This window comes from Nomia melanderi, chromosome 1, assembly GCF_051020985.1.
Source record: "Nomia melanderi isolate GNS246 chromosome 1, iyNomMela1, whole genome shotgun sequence".
NCBI lineage: Eukaryota > Metazoa > Arthropoda > Insecta > Hymenoptera > Halictidae > Nomia > Nomia melanderi.
This window is the reverse complement of record NC_134999.1, coordinates 12,437,796-12,462,627: the sequence shown is the minus strand read 5'-3', so window position 1 is coordinate 12,462,627 and position 24,832 is coordinate 12,437,796. Positions and strand designations below refer to the sequence as shown.

The following is a 24,832-nucleotide window of genomic DNA, read 5'->3' as shown; positions in this document are numbered from 1 at the left end:
ATCTCTGTTCCGCTAAACAATTCATAGCTCCACCTAATCCCTGAATCAGACATCTAGCACAAAGACGCCGTTCCACTAAAAACACACGGACAACGTAATCCAATAGTTGAACTATTAAACAATACTCTTGTTCCGACACAGAAGACTCTCTTATGCATTGTCAAGAGCAGCTCAGTGCCCTCCGACGTCTCAGACTCGTTTCTAATCTCACACGGCGCGGTTCTAGGCTAGGCTTCCAGTGGCTCCGGGTGGAATCGCAATTTCGCCGGATCCTCCGTCTCCGGGTAGACGGGAAATCACGCTGCCAGCGCGAAGAAACTGGCCCCGACTGACATTTGCAAATGACATTAGCCCGTATTAACGTGGTGGGGTCTATCCGCGCCGAGACAAAACGTCTTCCCTGACTCCGGGGCGGCCGGAGTCGTCCCCGTAAATTAGTTCCAAGTTAATCGGTGACGGCGTAGGGTAGCGAGCGGGCTCTTCTGGAAATATGGCCGCGCGAAAAGAGATAATTTGCATTTTAATTGCGCCAGTCTGCGCCGCGCCCGCTCCGCCTGTTTCAACCACCACCCCCGAAACAGCCCGGTCTCTTCATCTTTCCAGGCGTTGACACCCTTGCAACGTACCCGCGCCTTTTTCCGTTGAAAACCTATACACCGGCCAGCCAGAACTGTGCGCAACTACTCTGTCTTTGAACTCACCTCCCTCCGGAAGACGGTGCGACGTTCGTCACCCCCTAATCACGGATCAGTTCTTCGTGAATCGCTGCTTGAAGTGATTGGAGGATTGTTTGCTCGGCACTGGGGACTTTTGTTGGCATGTTTGGTGGCTTGGTGCGTTGGGTGTAATTAGTGGGAATTTTGAGGGTGAAAGGTGGAATGTGAGTGGTAATTGTTTGAATGTGAACATTTTTGAATGGAGAATATTGGGGTTGTTAGAAGTTATGGATGTTCTGTTAAATGGTTTTGGTTAGGTCGTTTTGAGCGAAAGTTAATAGTCTTTTCATAGGACATAATTTCTAAAATAACGAACATTGATTTTGTCATCAGTTCATCGCGCCGCGAATGTATCTTTTCAAGTAGAACCACTTTTTGAATTTAAAAAAAAATGTTAAGTTAGTGATTTAGACAAATCTGACTACCATTTCAAAGTTCTCGCTTTTAAATCGTTCGATCAAGCGCAGAACACATTTTAAATCGTTCATTGTCGCTGACAATCAAAGCAGCTGCAGTCTCTAACTATTACTAGTTCAACTTAAGGGAGGCTCGGTCTGATTCCGCTCTGATTTAATTCTTTTCCGGGTTCTTTTCTCGCAGTTCCCGAACTTCCTTCCCGTGGAGTATAAGAAAACGGCGCGTTTAATTATAAGTGCATTCAATTTACCCGGGCGATTCCTTTCCTCGGACTTCTTTAAATTTTCCTCTAACTGCAACCCCTTCGGGCTGGGCGGTTGCGCAGGGTGGCGGCGGCGGGAAGCGGCGGAATAACGGAAACACAGAACGCTTCAGAAGTTTACGCGGAAGATGCTCGCGAACTTTGCCTTTAGCCTCCACCCTCGCCGGAGAGCCATTAATAAATGGAGCTCTTAGAATAAGTTCCGCGGAATAATCAATAATTCGATGAATTATAGAGAGGAACGAATGACTCGGCCCGAAATACGGCGGTCCATCCGCAGTAATATCTTACCTGGCTCCTCGGCTCATGGTGGTTGGTGAAAAGCTTCGCTGAAATTGCAGACCATTTGTGGCGAATCGTTCATTCGGGTCTTGCGATCATTTGACGGGGCTTCCCCTGGTCGGATTACTCTCGATTGGCCGTTCAAGGTCACTTCTCTCCCTCTTTTTACTCTACGAGACTTTTTTGCATCATTTACTCTTGGCTGCATAATTATTGTTAATTATCGAGATGATAATCGGTAGAACCATTTATTGCGATTTAAATTATATTCATAAAATTGTCTTGATCGTCTGTTTAGACGAGATTAATTATCTGTTCAATAAGCATGAACTTTGATTTCTAAGTTCGTTAATAAGTAGTCTTGGCAATGGTGATTATTAGCTATATCTTCATTGATAATTTTGGAATAAAATATTAAGATAGCTGAGATTATATAATAATGAATTTTCTTTTTGATTCACTATATTTGAAGATAACAAATTATGTTAATCTCAGAATTGCTTTGGAAGAAAATAATTAGTTTACATTAATTGCTGTCGTAACAAAATTATTAATATTAAATTTTCTATTCGCGGCCTTGATTGTTAAAAAAGAATTGCAACCTAGCTGCAGTATTCACATAGAAATAAAAAAGAAGTATACAGAAGTGTCTACTCGTTATATTCTCATGCTTTTATACACAAATTTGGGTGCAACCGGTGAACCTTGGCGCATAAATAGGAACAACCAATTATACTATACACTGTATCAACGTATATGTATACCCAACGGCAATATGTACACCATACAATAATAACGCTAATTAAATGCATGAACGATCGTCTCTTCGCAGCATGTATCCCCTATCGAGCACCGTTCCGGCCACCGGTCAGCAAAACGTCGTTAACTTTTATCTCGCTCGGCCGGCAATACAGAGAAATTTAGGTCGGCGAAGTTTCAATGGACTCCGGCGCGGCCGGAGGTCAAAAACGGCCCTCGTTAAACATTAATCCCGACATTTAATTCGATCCACGTCCGCCTTAAATATCGAGGACATGCGTGTCCACGGCCGTGAACCACCTTCGTCGCGACCGTCACCCGAACGGTAACGGGTTTATGGTGTCCTGCTTCTGTCGGTGCTACTTTTACGATCTCTGCTATTGGCTACAGCGGTTCCCTTATAGTTAAACCGAAGGTCGATACTCCTCCTCGCGGAGCACGTCGCCATGGGATCAATATTTCATTGATATACTCCTAATAGCTTCCCCAGTTAGTTTCTTGCAACCACTATACCCTAAAAATTGTTCCTCATTCGCACAGAGACACTTCAACTAATTGTCCGATTCTCTAAATATCATTATAGTACTTCAATCTGTCACGTAGCACTTAAAGTACCAAGCTTCTAATAGCTACACACTGATCAAACTGTCCATTCATCGTAAAAGTTTGTAATCTTCCATTGAAGCTACCAATTCGTAAGTCTTTATCAGAAGATCAATTAGGAACAATAATCTTTACACTGTTCAATCACAAAATAACTTCACCGTAGATAATGCACCTCATTGTTCCCGAGGACACCTAATCAATTCATAGTTCAAAGACCCTACGTACACCCGTTACCCCAACAAGCGCACCAAGGCACACTGCCACTGCTAGTGCTAGCCTTTCTCGATTTAGAAGTATCCCTGCTGCTGATGGAGTTGGTCCTCTCCCTTTCGGACATCCCCTCTTTATCTTTTGAGGTATCGACGCTCTCACTTCTGGCAGTCCTCACAGACGCCAGGGACGGTCTCTTCTTTGCATTGAAGTACAGCGACACCCTTCTCATTTGATCCTTCTTGGGCGAGTCCTGGCCGGACGAGGAGGATCTGCTTTCGTGTTTATCCTCCTGTCCCTCGGACGTAGTGGTCGTCGTAATGCTTAGTCTCCGGGGCCTCTTCCTAGTCACCTTTCCAGGTGACTCCTGGATCTCGGATGATGTGACGCTACTTTGGTTCTTCAATCTCCTCTGCGCGCCCGGCGATAGATGATTCAGTTCTTTGAGTAGTCCTTTCTCCTTCCTGATCGTCTTCTTGCGTCGTTGCCCGCTGGGCGTGCTAGGTGCGCTCTCTTCGTGGGAACATGTCTGGTCATCCTCGTGATGCGATTCTCCGTCAATGGAGGTCTGGGTTTGAACAGGAACCTTCAGCGCTAAGTTGTCATAGTACATCATTCCCCTTTGAGGGTAAAGGCCTCCCCTTGAAACGTATGGGATATTTTGATAGAGGTTCTGGCTGTGGAGATAGGGGTTGGCATTCAGTCGGCGCATGGCGGTCAGCTCGTAGGAGGTCGATGGACCAACTAGGGTGTGCGGGCTCGGCTTCTCGAATGAGGTCACCTGGATCTCGTGCTTCGTGGCTGGCGAGACTAGTTTCCCGTTGAGCAATTGATTAGACGGGATCAACAGACGGTTCTGATCTGGTTGGACAGGTCTGTATCTGTCGGCTAGTTGGCCGGCTCGATGGAAAGCGGGCACGTTAGGTTGTGCCCGGTAGTAACAGGGATTATCATCATTCACTTGGACAGACAGGGGCCTGGTGACGTTATTCTGGTCCCTGTAACTGACGTTCGGGTTGAAAGTCCGTAAGAAAGGGTTGGTCAACAGTCGATAGTCAATGGCTGGTAGTTTGGGTATTTCTGGTGTTTCTGGGCTGACCGTTTGTTTCCAACGTGGCCTCTTTAGAGTGACACTTAAGTGGGACCTGTATGGTCTAGAATCTGATATGTTGTCTAAGGTGTTGTCACTTTGAGTCATTATCTGAGGCCTGCTCTCGGTGTTCATTGAAGCTGGTTGAGACTCGCTAGGCAGATCTTGACACGACATGGACTTAGTTAATTGATTACACGTGCCCCTTTCGTCGTTGATCAACAGATTGTCCGTACTGAGGAACGTTCTTTGTTCTCCTTTACTTCTTAAAGGATTATCCTCGCAGGGCACGGCTCCATTTACGTAGATATCAGCTGAACCTTTCTGGAGCATCAGTTGGTTCTTAGATACCACTGTGGATTCAGTCTTAGCGCTGCAGGAGCTGCTCCCTGTTCCAAAGTTGCTGATCGTTGGTGAAGATTCTTCATTCTGTCTCTTCACTTTCGATGGCAAAGGAGCAAAAAAGTGCTTAGGTTTTTCTTCAGAGTCCTTTGTCTTCGAATCACCTGGACTTTGATTTAGTAAAGGTTTCGAAGTTGCTGAATTAACATCATAGGCCCAGCCATTTTCATTTAGCTTATCTAGATTAACTTGGTCCTCAAATGGTCCTGTACTGTACATAAAATTCGGTTGCTTCAGGTTAACGTTTCTTCTCTGAACAACCCCTGGAAAGTTAGGAAACCCTGCCGAGTTCACTGGGAAACTTTGGTTCGGGTGATCTTGATGGACCCGTAGGAAAGTTTCCATTGATGGACCAGTTATATCAGCTGGCCCATACGGTGTCATCTGCTTCTGAGAAATCGTCAGGTTGCTCTGCCAACCTACAGGTGGCGCATGGAGCACTTGATCATTACCTTGGTCCAAGTTAGCTCCTGGCAGGCTAGGGAGTAAAGGATCAGGCTGCAGCCTAGGGCAAGAAGACACCATTTCTGGCATACCGGGTGTCATCATCAGATTCGCGGTGCTTGGGAACTTGAAGGGATAGTCGGTGTAGTAACTGGAATTAGTCAGGTCAGGTGGCTCGTACGCGGCTGGGTAAAACGGGATGTTCTCGTGCAGATGCCTCGGCTTAAGGATTGGAAACGGACTTTTCTCCTCCCTCGGCAGCTGACCATCCTCCGACGGCGCTTTGTCCCTCTCCTTCTTCAGCTCCTCCTCCTCCTCGACCACCGACAGGTCGTCGAAGTCCACGTGCAACCTGTGCAGGCTGCTGGTCATCTTTTCCGTGGAGATTTTCTGGTTCTCCGCGTTCTCTAGCTGTTCAGCTTTATTGAGATCCCGGTCGGGCTCCTGAGTGGTCTTGTCCTCGTCGAACTCCTCGTCCTCCTCGAGGGAATAGTCGGACTGCAGGCCATCGTCCTCGTCAGAGCGGATCTGGAATTGAGGATGATTTCCTTTGAAACTTCGCCCCGGCGAGATCGTGACACTCTCCGCCCCCATTTTCTACCGAGCCGGAATATTTACGGTGTACGGTATCGGGCGTGGAGTGTCTGCTTAGAATTCGGAAGGATTTTGCGCTTGAATCACTTGCGAGGGGTGTTAAGTAAGTATAAAAAATTTTGATATAATTTAGGTGCGATATGAATCTCAAAAAAATATATTTAGAGGTTAAAAATAGGATTCAAAGTTAGAGGTTGCTAATTATTTTTGGGCAAAAAAGGTGCTGTATATTTTGTGAGGTTCTCTTAGAACTGGATAATGTATTACATAATAAAGTGTCCTTGCTAATTCTTTCGTAAATTGTTTTTTCAAGTAAAGATAAAAGTGAAATACAGGAACAGCTTGAGGTTGTTAAAGTTTAACTAACAATCTCTGCGAACTTTAGCTAAAATTTACGATATTTATTTAGGTATTTAACTTTTCCGTTTCGTCTATCGTAAAAACAAAAGACGTCTGATACAAAGTTTACGTATCAGTAGAAGAGGAAGAGATTCCATCTATTAGACGACTAAATGATTTACTCGAGAGGAAACGAGTTTCAACAACAACTAGCTTCGCAGTCTGCAATATCAAATTATCGATCACTGATCCCTCATTACACCCAATTTCCCACAAAGTTCGCCAACTACCTCGTATTCTTCGCTCTCCCCGCGACTCTTCTGCCTCTTCAGAATGTCCTCGAGTTTGTCGTACTCGTCTCGGAGGCTCCATATCTCCCTACGTAGCTGCTCGTTCTCCTTGCGCAGCTTCTTGATGTCATTCTGACCTGAAATCAATCGAAACTTTGACTCCAGTTACCTAGGAGACGAGTCAAGATCCTTATTTCAAACGTACTTAAGTATGCAAGTATTAAATGTAATCGGAAAATTGGAAATGAAAATATTACATTTGCTCCCTGCAGCTATTAATTAATAAACAATGACGAATTCACATTACCCTTGTATTATAATCAATATATACAATAAACTTACAAATTTCTTATAAATAATCCATTACATTAAATCATCAAACACAAGTTATTTTTAATTTCTAGATATCACTTTTTTATCCATATTTATCGAACCCTTTTTCATCTATCTAATGCATGTCATCTGTCTCTACAGCTTCCTACCCTTCCACCACCATCTCGCATACACACGTGAATATCGAAACTCACGATTTACTTCAATACACAATTAAAATCGCGACTTCCAAACATTAATTTCACGCGTCTGTCTTTATCTTCTCGACTCCCTCCCAGCCGTTTTCATCTCTCCCACCCCCATAGTGCCCGTTCACGGTGCTTTTCTCGCGGAAATCACTTAATCACGATCCAAGGCCGACAACAGACGGTCTGCCCGACACACCTATCGAAACGATCGATCATTGGTCAGCCTTGGCAACAATCTCTGCCCTCTAACCCTTCGTCTTTCGTTCCGTCAAGGAACCGGTGATAAATCACCGTACCGCCCCGGACCTTCCAATTACTTAACCGTGCAGAGATACGAATAAAGCGCCGGCACGCTATTCCGGCCCGGCGAAAGGCTGGGTCTGGCGCGAAACAAATGAAAAATCGCGATGACTACGTCCACTCTCCTCCCCCCTCTGCCACTCTGCCAACTCTTTCCTCCCCTGACACGGTTTTCTTGATCGATCGCCACGGACACCGGAGACCGGGGAGATTAGGAGACCGATTAACCGGACTTACAGTTTGCTTCCTTTCGGTGCTCTCTCCTGCTTCTTTCGGGTGATTAATGCCGTGTCCTTTCAACGGGAGTCACGGGCCGGGGGAAAGGAAGTGTCGAGGAGACGCGGAGTTTAAAGCAAACACGCGAGTAATGGGGTGTCTTTTCTGCGGCGAGGGGCTCGGTCTCGTTCAGATCCTTGATTCGGTTAGAGTGATACGTTCCTTTCATCCGATACATTTCTCTTTCTCTGTTCAACGTTTGTTTCCTTCTTTCGGAAAGTTTTCGGATGCGTGGATGTTTTTCGCTGCACTTTTCTATTTTTGCGTTGCAATTTTCCATTTTTCCAATATTTTATTTCTTTTGAGTCAATTAGTATTGAGTTTTGTCAATTGCTAGGGGTGCTGGTGTCTTCAATATTGAAGAATTAAAATTATGAGCTTTCTGGTTTGGAAAAGTTAGGACTCGATTTAACAATATTAATGTAGACACGATTGATCCTGATGTGAATGAACATTGAATTGTACAGTTTGGAATTCTCTATAAAGAATGAAACATTGTCTATAGTAAATAGCATCATAGAACTATAATGCAGAGAATTAATTTCTAATATTACTTCCTTCCGTTATTTAACGTTACATCGACTTCTCAATTTCCAACTCTTTTGATTTTGACATCAGATTTATTCAAATTACCCTGCTTCCAATGTTACTAGTAAAAAATAATTCTTTACACTGCCGCCTACCAACTACCTATCTTTCGAAGTACTTTTCAAATCACACCGTCAATACAATTACGGATTATCGACGAGAAAGTATAAATGATTTTTCATTGCGGAATGCAAAGGGTGAAGCGTGGGGGTGACATTCCGCGGTTTCAGCGCGATCTTACCGCACCGGAAAGGTCAGTTATCCAGTGGCGAGTCTCGGAACAGTTCGGGCGGCACTCGCGGCTGCTTATCGGCCCCCGCGAACACGCTTTATAAGCGTCCGCGTGATAACAGGTCGGTTAATCTGGTCGACGGCCAGCGCGTGTGTGTAACAAGAAAAGCCACGTGGTAAATCAGGATTAAAGCGGGGGCGGCCGCCGCTCGGAAATTTAAATAATTTAAATCTTCCCGGGCGGTTCATAAATTCGGATTTTCCGCGTGGACACCGACGGCTATTTGGATCCTATTAAAAGCATCCGCACCCGGCCGACCGGAGGGACCTGACCGTTTTTCTCTTTTCACGCCAGTCAGCCCGGAGGAATTCACGGAATTAGCTGATATTTCGGCTCGGCGATGATATTTAATTGCTTTATCAGTGACGACAAATTGTCTGAACCGGTCTGCGGTTTCTTGGTGCGTTTTATCTTCGTCGTGTGTAGGGTGTTTGGAATAGTGGAAATTAATCCTTCGCGGTAGATTCTGCCATAACGGCGACTTTGAATTTTGATGTATATAATGGACAAATTAAAGTGTGTAACTCGATTGTTTGAATAATGAGAGATTGAAGTGTGGTTTATTCCTTTTTTAGTATTTAAGATTTTCATTATTCAGGTTTTTATAGAAATAGCTTTTAATTGAAATAATTCTTATCTACCGAAGGCTAAAGTTGGTACAGTCCTCCGATCAGATATTTCTAAATTATAAATATTTATATTTACATCGAAACTCATTAATCCTCATATTTTTCCAATTCTCGGCAAAGCTTTGCAGCCGATAACTCCCTAAAAACCCGCATCCAATTTCACTCGCAAACATTCGGTATCCATTATGAAAAAGCAAACAAGCCCCAAGCAAACCCTCTCGCGTTCTCAGTCTTCCATTTTCATAAGCAACCTTTGCCTCATTCGAAATAGTTACCTTTAATAAATTCGACGGTCAATGATTCATAAGTCTTTAGGTCCTGCAACCCATCCAACCGCACTTACAATCTCGGTTCACGAGGATTCCTCTTTGGACCGTCGCGAAGCGACCAACCAGTTCTTACGAGACCTCGATATTAATTATTCCCCAAGCAAGGAAATGTTTCCGCGAGTTGCGTCGGACCCCGGAAGAGGTACATAAACAGAGACGACGTACATTAACTCGGAGATTGGTACGCGCGATGGAAAAAGCGTAGGAAAGCGCGCGGATCGCGGGCCGCGCCGCCCTTTTCTCCGAGCAAGGAGCTGATCAAAGCGCGGCGGTGGCGGGGTCGGCGCATATTTGGTTTCGTCAAGTTCCCATCGGCTCCTGCTGGCGTCGCCGAGCCTCCCTCTCTTTGAAAAATGGAAATTGCGTCCGGGAGACGCAAACGAACGAACGAACGCGGCGGAGGAAACGCCTGTGGGCTGCGCGTTCCCTTTGAACGGGAAACAAGAAATCGCGTAAGCCCGGCTGATTGAACCCCGGGCGCAGAAGTTCGCGCCCGTGTTTGCCCCGGACCAGGGTAAAAATATTTACCGGGGCCCGATATTAACGAGCTCCGATGCCGCGAAGGGATTTAGCCCTTTCTGGCTGGCATTCGCAGGTGTTCTGTAGGGAAGTTTCTTTTTCATTTTCTTCTCTTCTCGTTTCTTTTTGGTGCGAGTAACTTGAGTTTGTGGGAAGGATGAGATTAATGGTTGATATTATAAAGTGATTACTTGTGGATTAAGAATCTTTAGGAGATTTCGATACTTTAAACAGCGATATCAGGATTTGGCCATTCTAGCTGGCATTCTCAGGTGTTCTGTAGGGAAGATTCTTTTTTATTCTATTCTCCTTTAGTTCCTTTTTGCGGTAAGTTTGAGCTTGTGGATTAGGGATTTTTTATGTTAATTAAGTTTACGAGGGTGAATAAGATTGGGAGTTATTATACGGCGATTAAAAGTATTCATATGGCAAATGCTAATGAGAATTTATCATTTTAGGAATTGAAATTCATCAAATACAGACAAACTTTTCCATCGTTGAAATCAGAAATGGATAATTCAAATTTAAATAGACAACTACTGTTTGCGCAAAATTATAATTATCAACTTACAAAAGAAACAAATAATTAAATGCAATTTCACCTCTACTATATTACACTGAAAACAAGTTGCACAATCAAAATTCACTTCTATTACTTCACCGAACTCTCATCGAAACCGACAAATTACTTTTTCAAATTTCATTTTTGCAGCACCGAAAATTTAAAAATATGCATACAGATCATAACTGTGGCGATCAACATTTAATGCGAGCGATAAATCGATCGAGCCCTTCACCCGAATTTCATCTGACCCATCAATCTGCCGGGCTGCAAAACAGCAACAACTCTCATCGCCTCCGCGGAAACATCGACCGGCTGTCGATGGTTAATTACACGCTCGATCGTAAACCGCGCGTGGCTCGGCACCGGCTCATAATCGGACGTGACACGTTGCCGGTGTCTGGCACCGGCCCCGAAATTAGATCACCGACAATATCCAGTATAAATGATCGCGATCGGAGCCACCGGGCCGTGGTGACTCTATACGCGGACTCCCGACGCGACCAGCGGTATAAGGGTACGTTTACAACGGAACTAAGAGAGTCGCGCGTCAATCGGAGCGACTATGAAGTATCTTTCTTTAACACTAAAACTACCAGATGGGTCAAAATGACCCATTCTTGATTTCTCGTTTTTGCGATTATTAAAAAGAGAATAGATATTTCTCTGAGAAATTATTAAAGAAACTGATTTAGCAATACTCAAGCTGAATTTTAAATGAATGAAAGTCTCAATAGATGCATTCTTTGAGTTTGTATAGAGGAATTTCAAAATGTCAAGTTAACTGCTCGGTAGATTTAGTGTTAATGTATTTATAGCAAAACTGTGATAGTCGTATAGTTCGAGTTATGAAGCAACGAGATAGTATCTATTTCGATCCAGATCTTTAAAGATCTTTAAACATTTAACTTCTTAACTTATTCATGGCCAACTTGCCATTCTCAGTTGTTTTTATCTAATAACTATTACAATGAATATATATACATTACTAATACTAATAATAACTTCAAGTAATTAGTAAATTTATTTTTAAGACAGTTTTCTGGTAATTAAACTTGCGTTTTAAAATGATTATGTGTGCACTATAACTAAATAACAAGGCCAAAAAATTGTATAGGACTACGATTGAAAGTCTTCTAAAAATGAAACTTTATATTTTGAAATATTTGAAAATTTAATTTTTAAAAATTAGCAACTAACAATTTGAATAGTATAAAGTAGTACTGCAGAAATACATGTCATCGAATGATTGTATTCCACAAAGACGAATGACAGGATTAATGATTCCGAGAATGAAGTGAAAGTGCACTCTTATCATTTGTACCAACAATCAATTACACTAAACGTAGCTTTATGCGTTGCGTCAACGTAAATGCTTCCATTATAAAACGAAAGCATTATTTCTACGCCCCGTTCTCATCGGCGTTCTGATCGAGTATCGCAGTTCCGCTGTAAACGTACCCTAACCCGAGGAACAGATTACCATCGCACGCCGATCGCCTTTCGTATTTATAACGGCCGTTTAATCAACACGTCGTGAAGATTAACTCCGGTCCGGCGAGCATCCGGAACATCAACGTTTCACGCGGATCGATGAATGATAAATAGGGAGGATTAAATTTAATGGCGACCGGCCGACGACGCTGCGTCTCGATCTTTTTACGGAGCAGTTCGAGTATAGCTTAGTCCATTTATTTATAGAGTAATTTTTATTTTTAATTGCCGACCGTTGATTTATTTGCACGGGTCTTATCCGTTTTCCGAGGTAATGTTGGGTTAGGTAACGGTTGGATTTTGAATCGATGAATGATGAATGGAGACGATTAAATTTAATGACGGTCGGATGACGTTGTGCTTGCCCCTTTTTTCGGTGTAATCCCAGCACTGCCTCGGTAATTTATTTATACCTGTGTTTATTTTTACTCGATCAACGTTAAGTTATTTGTTCGGATTTTAGTAATTGGAGAATGTCACGTTTCGGCTTGATAATTAAGGGTGTACGATAAATAGGCTGCAAGAATCCTTATTTTTAATTGGATATTCGAATACGTGGCATTAAATGAAATAAAGATGTTAATAATGTTTAGTGAAGTATCAACTTCGTTATGAATTTAATGAAGTACGTGACAGGGTAAATTAATTGCCAGTTTAAACCTGTCTGATTTTTGTAAATTAATACATATGAAAGTGTAGATATTTGCATCGTATAATTACTAGATTCAATTTACGCTTTGAAGTTGAAACGGTAACATGATAATTGAACAATGTTCTAAATAGTTTGACAACCCATTTCCTCGGACAATTTATTTTCCTCGGTTAAAAATATTCCAGGAAATTATCTGCGCTCGTCAAAATTCTTTGAATAAATTGTTTTCCCTCGCACAAATAGCTTCACAAATCACTTCCCCCGAATCAAAATACTCGAACAAATCAATTTTCCCAGTTAAAAATAGAGTACTTTTTGTGGAACGACAGGGACAAGACTATCGTCTCGAGGCAGCTGTTCCATTGACAGAATAACTAATGTCCCGTGTAGTCACCGGTTACTCCCATACCGTGTAAATCATAGGGTATTCGATGTTGCTCTGGAAACCACTCGGTTTCCTGCCTCCTAGTATTCTCAATCTTCTCAAACTCCAATAATTGAATTTTCAATCTATCAGATCAAGCATAATCTACGATAAAAATAATTACTATTTCAATATAACTCGAAAATAATCAACATTTCAATTTAACGTTAAAATAACAATAATTTTCACACAATTAACATAACTTCAATGATCTAATTCTCAAAGAGCAAGCAAGTTAAAATCAACTGCCAAACTGATCGCAGGTGCATACATTGCAGCAAAAGTTTAACAAGTTTCGCTGACTCTATTCCTCGATCCTATTTCAAAATGAATTATTCTCGCTTGAAATAACAGACGTAATGGAACGTTTAACATTTGTTCCCGGCCGTTCTTCATTCAGCCGCGTAGGCAAGCATTGGCAACATCGGATGGCAAAAGATCTATGTCTAGATCAGGCATTAGGCTAGCTACACCTGTGAGAAACGGAGCTGGCGCCGTGAGACATAGGCGTAGCCTGAGAGTCGTCGAAATAAGAGATCGTTGTTTATGGTTCCGAGCAGCAGACAGGCTTCGAAGTATTCCTGCCTGCGCGAGTTTTACGGCCACTACAGCTCTGACACTAAATTATCGCCGACGCGAATGTACCGGGTGAACCGGTAAGAAGGACATCCATTCGAAGGTCTTTGTTTCAATCTTTATGTGTGCCGAGCTGTAGCCGCGGGATTTTCTGCTTGCGGCGGTATTCGAGTTATGGGGGATTTGTCGAATTTTTCTGTGTACCTTGGATAGAACATCGTGCAAAGAGAATTCGCATGTTCGGCCCTGATCCTATCGTTTAATGCTTGTAAATCTGGTAATGACGTTTCCGATGAAATACTTGCTTTATAGTATTGTTGATTAATTTCTCAAACTTAAGAATCGTTAGCTTCATTATGTAGAAGTTAAGGAAAAGAATTGAGTAACTTGAACTGTTTGAAGTTGGAAATTGGAAATTTGAAACTTTAGTCGATACGAATAAAAATCAGAAAAAGGAAACTCGACTTCATGATTTTGTAATTTCCATGAAAATGTTTCACATTTTGTGAAATATATTTTTTTCTTAATTGTCTTAATACCATTTTTGCAAATCCTACAAATCAATTTTATTTTATATAATTTTGTATACTTAATGTTTTTACAAGCGTATAGAGCATTTGATTTAATAATTACTATTTCAGATATTTCAGAAAATATGCTTTTCACTGACTTCTGCAATTCCCGACTTCCTGGTACACTTTTCGTTGCTTGAGCGGGCCACTCTGTCTCGTCTTAAACAACACCGTGTGCATGCGGCACGTATTCCGAAGCACGAAGTTCCATAGAACCCTTGATGACGTCGTTCCCGTGCATGACCATGTCAAAATATCCACTCGCATGCCTTTGAATAATTACCATCGCCGTTATTTTTAACCGGAGAAGCTGGCGTTCCGCCGCCGGAGACTTTGCGTTCACGGAAAACGTTTGTAAAGTGTCTCGTCGCGAAGCTTTCATTGAATCTTGAGACATGTTTGACTTTCGTAGATCCCATGAGTGTCACGAAACGAAGAGTCTACCTTTTTCTTCTCAGTATCCGGAGTCTTTATGGTGTTCCGCTTGACGAACTGATACTCAGACACTGCTCATTTATAAAATGAATATTTCACGTTTACTCGTTTGCGTATAACGTTCACGTTAATTAACTCTACATGTTTATATTAATATTTTTCTGAAAGCTTTCATGGAGATTCCTGTTTCAATTTGAAATACATTCTTGTCATTTTGTTGATTAAAGATGGCGTAGAAAATTGAACAGGAATCGGATCAGTTCAGATTTAATAGTGAAAAACTAATAGTTAAAACTTAAAATGAAAATATTTTTCATAAATATCTTATTAATAGACATTCAGCTTCGATATGGGTAAAAATAAATTATTGAAACACTTAAAAATCTTCGTTTTATAAGCAAAAAACTTAAAAGTGAGCAGTAAATAAAAGTCAGCATGCTGATTTCTGTAACGACATAACATATACGGGCGATATTCTTATTTTTATCCGTTTCGTCCCGTGATTCTGTTCGCCTGGATCTACTCTAATGATAATTAATAATTATTAATATTGCTAATTGATAATTAATAATATTACCTACCATATGATAATAAGTAATTACTTTAAAATTATGATCGAAGATTACTGAATTATTATGACCAATAATTACTTCAAATGTTACGTATATAATTTCTTAATGTATTTAATTTCATTTGATTATATATGTATATTAACTGAAGGAATTCGCGATTCTGGTTTAAATAATCCAAACGCATTTAAATCGCAGATCATTTATTTATTCATTAAATCGATTTTAATACCATTATGGATACTTGTGTTATACAAAACATACGGGACAAACATCGAATCAAACCGTGAAAACGTGGACACGGTTTTAATTATTTGTCGATCATATTTCGCGAGTGAAAATTGGACAGCAGTTTGTGTTAAAGTGTTAAATGTATTAAAGATTTTGTTTCGCAAATAATACAATGAATTTCATTAAACGTTATTGAAGTTTCCGTTGTATTATGCTTTGTCCGTTTGCATGCGTCGCGAACGCGCAAACATCTGCCACTGTAGTCATAATTAATGAATTTTCAATTAGCCCCTTCGCGAAAGCTGTGTTGCTTTACGTTCCCATTTTAGACAAATTATATTGTCCAATTTATATTGTTGTCACGTTATTAACGATATGTTGTCGTTCGCACATGATTTATGTAACCTTTTCAGACTCAGAAGGAATTTTCATTAAAAATGTCCTCTATATACAATAATCAAGATTATCCTAAAAATCCATTAATTAATTGCCAATTAATTAAAATTTAGCAATAATCCCCAATAATTGTTATTTAATCAATAATTAATATTCTGTATTCAATTCAATCGAATCATAATTAGAAATGGAAATTCAGTTCATATGCAAATTACCCATTACGTAATATGCGATTAGCGTAACCCACGGAACAAATCTATAACAGTTGCATAATATTAATCACCTTCACTAATTTCTTTTATTTCCTAATCAAAATTCAGAAAAAGCGATCAACTTTACTATCAAAGTTCGCAAACAATTAATTTCAATATTTACGTAAACAAAGATGATTCTCTAATTTCCTAGTTTCATACTTCTCTTTTCTGATATTTAAGAGTTTAATCAATAATTTAGCTTCTCATGGAAAAGGTTAATACTTCAAACTATCCTCATTTGCAACGGGTTAAATACCAAATTTTATAATCCGTCGTATCAAATGAAACAGCAACTGAGAGACGCCTCTGGAGCAGAAAGGGTTAAACGTACATTTGTCTCAATGAAATCTGTGCAGTAATAAAACTTCGAAGAAGTAAGTTGCGAAAGAAACCGTAAATAGGGTTAAGCAATACTTCGAAAGTTCGCGAGTGTACGCAGGTTCGTCGATAAGTCATTGGGAATTCGAATGGCGGCCAAAATAATTCACTCGGCGCGCCCGGGCCGAAACAGCGACGAATGAAAGGCGGTTTCCATGGGTCGCGACCCTTCGCCGTGAATTTCTGGCGCATTTAGGCGAGAAAGTTTATTTGCAAGTTCAACGGGAAAAGCGGCCGCGCGACGAAATAATTTCGCGCGGCGCGCGATGTGGACCGAAAATAATGGAGACCGGTCGATTTGAAATTCGCCGGGAAGTTCGGAGGCTCGAACGCGCCCCCGGGAATAATGGGGAGTTTCGGGAATTCCGGGGCATACTGAATCCGTGGCATCTGTTTCGCGTGACTGCGCGCGATAACGGGGAATCACGCCGCGCCGTAGACGGCGGCTGTCGATGGCGGTATTAATAGATTCATTGAAATTTTATTGTTGCCCTTCGTTGCTTGCAGTCTTCGCTGAAGCAACTTCTTGCCTTTCGGAGTCTTAAGTAATTATTAGTTTATGGATTGTGGTTCACGCGAATGCAGAGTTTTATGAGTTTGTTTGTGGAAATTCGAGTTGAAGAGATGTTTGTTTCTTTATTCGTGAGTTTTACAATTGAAATCGTTGTAGCTTTCGTTATTTGTTTTGCGAAAGTTTAAATTGAGAAATTTGGTTTTTACTGTCGGCTTTATTATTGAGATAATTACAATTTTTATGATTTTTCGCTGAAGCAATTTCTTGCCTTTTGGAGTCATGAGTAATTATTAGTTTATAGATTGTCGTTTACGCGAATGCTAACTTTTATGAGTTTTTTATTGCTGGTTTTATTATTGAGATAATTACAATCTTTATGATTTTGTTTTCAATAATTGGAGTTGGTGAGAATTATGCTTATTGATTTCTTCTTGCATCGTGGAAGACTGAAAGTTAAAATTTATTAAATATTTTATTAATACTTGCACTGCCACGTTTCGTTTGATCCATAATAAATTCCTGATAAATTCGTATATATACTTCCATGAATCATTTCCATTCTTACGAATCCTACACTGAGAATACCTATTATCTAAACAATAAGCACCGCTATTTATTTATTCCTCAGAAATATTCGACGATCATATTCTCACACACCCACTACAAACTTTTCGCCAATAAATTCCAATTTATACTCCCATAAATCATGCATGTTCTCACGAATTCTACACTAAGAACACATCAATTATCCAAACATTAAATCCTACAATTTATTTATCCCACAATCTCATCTTCCCTCACCTTGCACCGAAAATACTACCAATAAATTCAAATTTAAACTCCCAATCGAACCATTCTAGTCTTTCATTACTAAAATCGCCAACAAACTATGGCAACACAAACTCATTCGTTAAATCGACAACTACCTCCTTATTCATCACAGTTGCTCTCCATTCCAATAAATTCCAGTAAATTCCAATATCAAAGTATTACAAAAGAATTTCATATAAGAATCAACAATCTCCATTGGATAAAATGCCGAATTGAAACAAACCACCCGTTGATCCCTCACAGCCAACCAAACAACTAATGAAATTCTCAAAATCAGATCACTCTTACAAACTTATTCGCATTTCTACCTAACACCATTCCTATTTATTTGCCCATGGCAGAACGTTCAAAGAGGAAATTCCACAACAAGAGCGCGTCAAGTCTCGCGCCGAGAAAAAAAGTCGGACCGAATTTCAGTTCGCGCACAGACGCCCACCGAAAAACGGAGTATCAAAGCCGGGTCGTTAAAATGCGGTTCCGAAGCGTTTCGTTTGTCCATCTTCGGATCGCGTGTGCAACGACCGGGTGCAACCCTGTCCCAACCCCGGCGAAACCCGCCCCGTTCCCCGTTCGTCCCTCGAACAGTCCAGAGACAACGTATTTCCCTTCCGTCTCCGCAACGAGCGGCCGCTTTCGGCGTTTCCGGCCGCGCGTCTCGTAAAAGCCCGGTGTTTTTACGGTTGACGCGGGAGTACGATCCGGCACGGAATTCAAAAGACCGGCGAAAGGGTCACGTTGCAGCGGCAATTCGAGCTAACGGCAGCGGTGCCACTGGCACCAGGCATCATCGGCTCTCCGCGTGTTTCGTTAGCGAGTTAGGTTTCCTAAAGACCCAGCTGGGGCGCGAGCAGCCCCGGGTTCTCGAGAAAAAGCGCGACACGTGAAAATAGAACGGGGCTTCCCTGGTAATTCTTGTTCTACCCTCCAGTAGTTCTCTTTCGGTATTTTTTCCACACCGCGTTCTCGTTCTTTTGAAACTCGTTCTTTGCTTTTCTTCGCTTTTTTCTATGAGTTCCTCTTTTTTCGTTTCTTTTCCGGATGATACGCGTTTTGCGAGACAATCCAGTTTTGGGGGTGACGAATATATTTTCACGTTTTGCACTCTTTCCGTCCCCTGTTCTTGACTTTTTCAAGTTTGCTGGTTATTCAAGTCTCTTCGTTTTTCTCTTGGGATGTTACGTGTTTTGGGAAATGTTACGTGGCTTTGGGACCGGCGAATATATTTTTACGTATTGCACTTTTTCCATCCTCTGTTTTCGATGTTTTGAAATTTGTTCGTTCTTCGGTTGCTCCCTTTTCACACTTCTTTTGCTTTGCTTTTGTGACAGTACGTGGTTTGGGAGACGTTAATGCAGTTTAGGGGTTGATGGATATATGTTCATGCGTTTTTGCTTTTTCCATCCTAATTGTTTTAACGTTTGATAGTTTCTTGATTCTTTTATTTTGGCTTCTTTTTATTTCTTTTTATATGTTATGCGTTGCATGATTCATTAAACCCTTGACCTATAATTTCTTCCATGACTGTACACGTTAAAACTATTGTATTCTTAATAATTTACAAAATACAATAAAAATACAAGAGAATTCTATCCTCTTTCTATGCCTACATTTACTCCGAAGGTTACGAATTTCCAATGGAAAACATTTAACCCCTGACCTTACAATTACATTTAACCCCTGTCCTTACAATAAAGTGTGAGACTCGTGGTGAATATTTTGAATTTAACAAACATAAATACTACTCAATTCTTGTATTATGAATTGTTATATTGTAGGCTAAACGTAGACATAGAATATACATTGAATTTTTCTCTTTTTTCAATAAATTATTACTGGCGAAGTTTTCGTATCGATCACAGTTGAGAAATAAATCATAGGGCACGGGGTTAAATTTGAACTTAAACAAATGACATTTACATCTGTCTGACACGATATTCTAAGACAAATACTTTTTCCACTCCTCTGTTCTCGTTCTCTGAAAATTCGTTTTCCGGTTTCCTTCTGTGTTTGGCTCTTTTTTTCTTTCCTTTTAGGATTTTACACGTTTTGCGAGACGGTAACGCGGTTTCGAGGCCGGCAGATATATTTTCGCCCGGTTTTGTACTCGCCGGAAGGTATTTGTGAAGATGACGAACGGTGCAAGCTGGTTACCTAGTTTCCAGCGCAGGAAATTTGTCACGGTTCTTTCGGACGATGTTTTGGTGATTAATGAACGTCGAGTTTGGAGATGTTGACTAAGTGATTTGTGAGTTGCGGATGGAGGTGCGAAGTTTTTGGAGGTTCCTGTTTTCGTAGTTTGTTTTGTTGGGAAATTGGGGAATTTTGGAATTTTGAGGAGGCTTGGCTTGGAAGTTGGTATTCGTTCGTTATTTATAGCAATCGCGCCATTGAAGAGTTTCATTGGAAATTATTAGATGTTATACAATTTTCTGAATTTATTGGACTCTTAGATTTACCTGTGAGAAATTGGAGAACTAGAAAATTTAGTTAATGGAACAGTCGCAAAATATACTCAAGAAAATTTGAATATTAGAACATTTGTTTAAAAATTGATGAAAGAATTGAATATCTATGAATTTAATTTATTCAATTTTTGCGTTCGTTCGTTTCTAATTGAATAATTGGGAAATCCGTTTCAGATGTGTTGAATATTCTCTTCAACATCTGGGTGGAGACAGGATACGGCGTTACAGTTATTTATATAATTTCATATGAAATGCGTAACGCGGCAACGATTCTGTCGCTGGTAAAACGATGACTAATCGCGTTAGGAGAAAAACCGGATCCCATTGTCGCTAAAATTAGTCACCAGTTACAATATTATAGCGTTCCCTCGGTCTTGGCAAGATTACAATCCTGCTCCTGTTCAGAGACTACAAAGACCTTCAATTTACTAATTCAGAGTGCGCGACGTTCCTCCAGAACAATTAATGAAACCTAATCAGCTACTCTCAGACGCATTACAGGCAGCTTTGAGACAGAATAATCAATTTTTCAGCTTAATATTCGTCGGAATTGTTCAAAATCATCGTAGAAATTAAAATTTTATATGAATTCTTTCTATTCATTTCTACTCAAATTAAAATTTTTAAAATAAAAATATAAAAAGGGAGAACTACTATTATGCAATTTTTAATATCCATATATAAAGAATCAATGCAAGTTTCAACAAAGATAAATGGAATATGTGAAATAAAATTTGTTTAATCAACTCTAGATAAATTCTAGTAATTTTGTAAAATTTACATGGTTTTGAATGTTATTTACTAGTATGTCTGACCATTCTTCATTGTTTCTACTTATGTCAGTATATTGAGGATTTTATATTTCTTCTTTTAGACTTTCTATCATTTTCACAGTTATCAACAAGATTTTAATAATATTCAATGTTTCAATGGGTGACAGCTTTTCTTTTACTGCATAAATAATTATTATTGCTTCATAAATAATATAATAACTCATATTATAATAATATAATATATAAAAATGGTAATAATAGACAGACTCATTATAACGGAAATTAATCTTAAGTATTAACTTACCAAGCGAATTTTCGTATTCAGTTTTCTCGAAGATTAAGCTTTTTGCTAGGAAATCCATTTATATTTTTTATTGATATTTATACTATCAATCATCTTGCCACACGCGAACGTGCTACCTGTAGATTCAATCATGCACGTAAACTAAAATTTCACACAGAACAGAATTCTCAGTTTTCCTATACCCAGTATTTTTCAAAATTTCAATGCACTCATTCATTTACCGCAGCAACAATTAAACCTAATTTTATTTTAACAACTACACATCAATTTAAAACTTTTTCAACCCTATTTTTCTGTAATAATACATTAAACCAAATTCGTAAGACACTAAACCGAGCCAAGATCGTTACACATTTCACTGCCACTAATCCTCAAAAACCATTACTTTATGTACCAAGACATCAAACAGTACAAAAGCATCCTAACATCATCGTTCATCACTATAAATCCTCAAGAATCGTTATCTTCAATCCAATAACATTAAACCAACAGAAGTAGCAAATTTAGATTCGTCTGATTGTCACAGTAAACGATTAAATTAGAATATTTCCACGAAGTTTCAAATTTCCCGCGCACGCGCGATTGCACACACTCGCTGTTCTGCATTTATTAATATTAAACCAAAACGAATTATTTTCGAGCTGTGAAAGCACGGGAAGATTGTCCACGGTTTCGACGTCAGGAGTGGTTCATTGTCGCGATGTCAACTATCGTTTCTGGCGGTTCGCGGGCGCCGGATCGCTTTTCCCGGCGTATGCTAATTTTGCTAGTTTAGTCACGTGCTTTCGAAATCCGACTGCATGTGCAACGGGCCGGCTGCACGATACGCGGTCACACACTACCGCCAGAAAGTTTCTCTATCTTCATAACCTGTGATTAACCCTAACACCCTGTTACTCCGACTGTTTCGACCCAGTTTTCGAACAGTTTCGACTATCTACATGCCTTGTCACCCTTCAATTCGGATAATTGTTGTTTACTTTAGTGTTTAGATTCTTTGAATTGTTAGAATGTATTTTTACATATTATAGATTTTTTGTTTTCATAATAAATTTGGACTTTCTTTCAATCCAATTGAGTAACATTCTTGGGAAATTAGCTTAGTCACTGGCGTCTGGAATATTTCGATTCAGCTTTCGGACAGCTTCGCCTGTCTACATGGCTTTTTACTCTTTAATTAGGTTAACTATTGTTTCTTTTAATATTTACATTCCTTGAATTGTTAGGGTGTACTTTTATGTATTATAGATTTATTATTTTGACAATTAGGATTTAATTAGGATTTTCCTTGAATCCGATTGAGCAATATCATTGCGAAAGTGACTTAGTCACTGGTGACTAGAATTCTCTACGATCATTTATGATCATCTAATTTGTCATACTTCCAAGTGTACACTCAAATTACTTTGACAGTCATTTTGTTCCTCTATATTCGGGTTTATACTATTTTTATCGTTTGCTACTACCCTTGTTCTATATACCTTCTTCAAAGTTATTTAACTGACAACATGTTAAATACATATGTTATTTATAATCATTCAGAATTGAATAAAATCGACAAATAAATCACAATGAATTAAATTTTCGAGGTCTAGACATATTCCATTTAGAGTAATATTTCAACGAAAATGCTAAAGTATTTTTATATTCTGAATATTCATGATTTGTATCTCTATAATATGAATATTTTATTTATTCTGAAATGTCTGCCTTATCTCATTTGTCTTTCACTTGTCTCGTTTATTTTATTAATGTCGTCGTATTTCATATCGTCTCTTTAATTTATGTATCGCGGGGTAGAGGGGTTCGTTCGTTTTATTTACTTCGCCGCTTTCGTTTCCGTCACTCGCATTCGTTGCCGAGTATTGCTTTCAATTACAACTTTCCGCTGTAACGCAGAAGTTGTTTACGAATCGACTTTCATAATCACCAATTACAAGTTAGTCAAAGTCCCCGTCATCGTATCCTTCTTCGACTCCGGCCGGGACTAGAATAAATTCTACTTTAACGTTCGCGATTCAGCGCAACGTGACGGAACTGTGCGTCGCTGCTATTCATTAACAATCTCCAACAAAATTAATTGCGCCGGATAATTACGTTAGCGTACTGATATTATTACAACATCACACGCACAAAGATATCTTCCATTCTCCGAGGCAGTCTCGCAGTAACTAAAGAATCTATCAAGCTTCAGCGAGGTTAATTAAAACGCTGCTATTGTCGCGCGATACAGCGTAATCGGAAGTTGATTCACAATTTTAATTAAACTTAAATAAACCTCTTGTTTCGAAGAGAGAGACACAAAAAGAAACCAAATTCTTTCCAATTTGTCTAAATTAGTAAATGGTATTTCAATTTTAGTGAAATTCATTTCAGTTTCTCTGCATTGGTCGACAGAAATCTAATCTACAATAAAAATAAAACCCAAATAGTACATAAAATTTTCTCATTTTAATTTCTTTATATCGAGAAGCCAGAAATTTGTTTTCAAACACTTTTAAAATCCGCTTCTTCATTAAAACAGCAAATCTACAACTCAAAGGCTACCAGAAAAACTTCCAAGATAAAACACAGCGAACAAGGATAACCTGAACTCAGCCAAAAATACCAATCAAGCTTAAAACTTGCATTGTCTTCAAGCTATGACCTCGAACTAAGCTTCAACAAGTTCTCAAAAACCTTTCCAAACTTCCAATGCAACGAAGAATGGTTTCAACCATCGGATGATATCTTTTAAAAAAATCTTAAAAACCGTAAAGCTAAATTCTTATCAAAATTTCAATATCGCGAGTCATAATTCCCTGAATCCTTATCCCGATTCCAGCCGACACGTTCCGCGCTCCTCAGAAATTTCCCCCGCGATCGAATGATGTCTCCTTTCCTCGCGGAAACGAAGAGGAAAGCGTGCGGATTCTATCAACGAAAATCGCATCCACCTGTGCCCCGTGGTCATTATCGTGTCTTCATCCCCCCCCCCCCTTCCCCTCTCCACTGCCAACAGCAACGAGGAAGGAAGACGAAGGCGGCGGCTGTGGGAGCCGGAGAAGCGGAAGCGGAGGGCGAAAGAAGAGAATATTAAAAACTTTTTCCATAAAGCGTCTTCACGGGCCAAGCACTGTTAGGCCGAGCATGAAAGCCGGTTTCTTGCAGTTCCAAGCGCGTATCCTGCAGTTTTTTTCGAATTAGTTCCGACGGCTCTCTCTTTCCACCCCGTTCTTTGCATTTTTTCCTCATTTTTTGCACCCTTTTTCAGTTTCTTTTTTCCTCTTCTCTTGTTTTTAGCAGGGACGAGTAGGGTAAAACGGAACACCGATGTGTTTCGTAGACAAAGAGTTCACATCGAGCTGGTGTTGCATGACATACACCTAACTGTTAACTGTGAAATTTAGTTCGAAAAATCTCTTGTTTCGTGCACGATAAAATGAAAAAATGAAATGTGTACTTGTGAAACGCAGGATGAATGTATCTAGGGTATATTGTAATGAAGAACCAAAGAAAAACAAAGAAGAATTACATGTTTATCTGAGAGAATAGAGA

General features: G+C 40.0%; 2 protein-coding genes across 7 annotated transcripts in view; one reads left to right on the top strand and one right to left on the bottom strand.

The window, feature by feature from the left end:
* Ror (tyrosine-protein kinase transmembrane receptor Ror) overlaps positions 1-24,832 on the top strand; it is a 316,422-nt gene that overhangs the window by 68,024 nt on the left and 223,566 nt on the right. The gene's annotated exons all lie outside the window — the stretch shown is intronic.
* The window catches only part of LOC116427669 (uncharacterized), a 59,491-nt gene continuing 36,975 nt past the window's right edge, over positions 2,317-24,832 (bottom strand). For 5 of the 6 annotated variants that reach the window (XM_031978283.2, XM_076364625.1, XM_076364632.1 and 2 more), the window contains 2 exons: positions 6,412-6,548; positions 2,317-5,716 (listed from right to left, as the gene is read on the bottom strand). In XM_031978283.2, the coding sequence (XP_031834143.2) occupies positions 3,260-5,716; positions 6,412-6,548 (2,594 nt within the window). In that variant the 3' untranslated portion in view covers positions 2,317-3,259. Of the gene's footprint in view, positions 5,717-6,411; positions 6,549-21,295; positions 22,003-24,832 lie in introns of those variants that run through there. The other variant, XM_031978284.2, reaches the window with a different exon arrangement.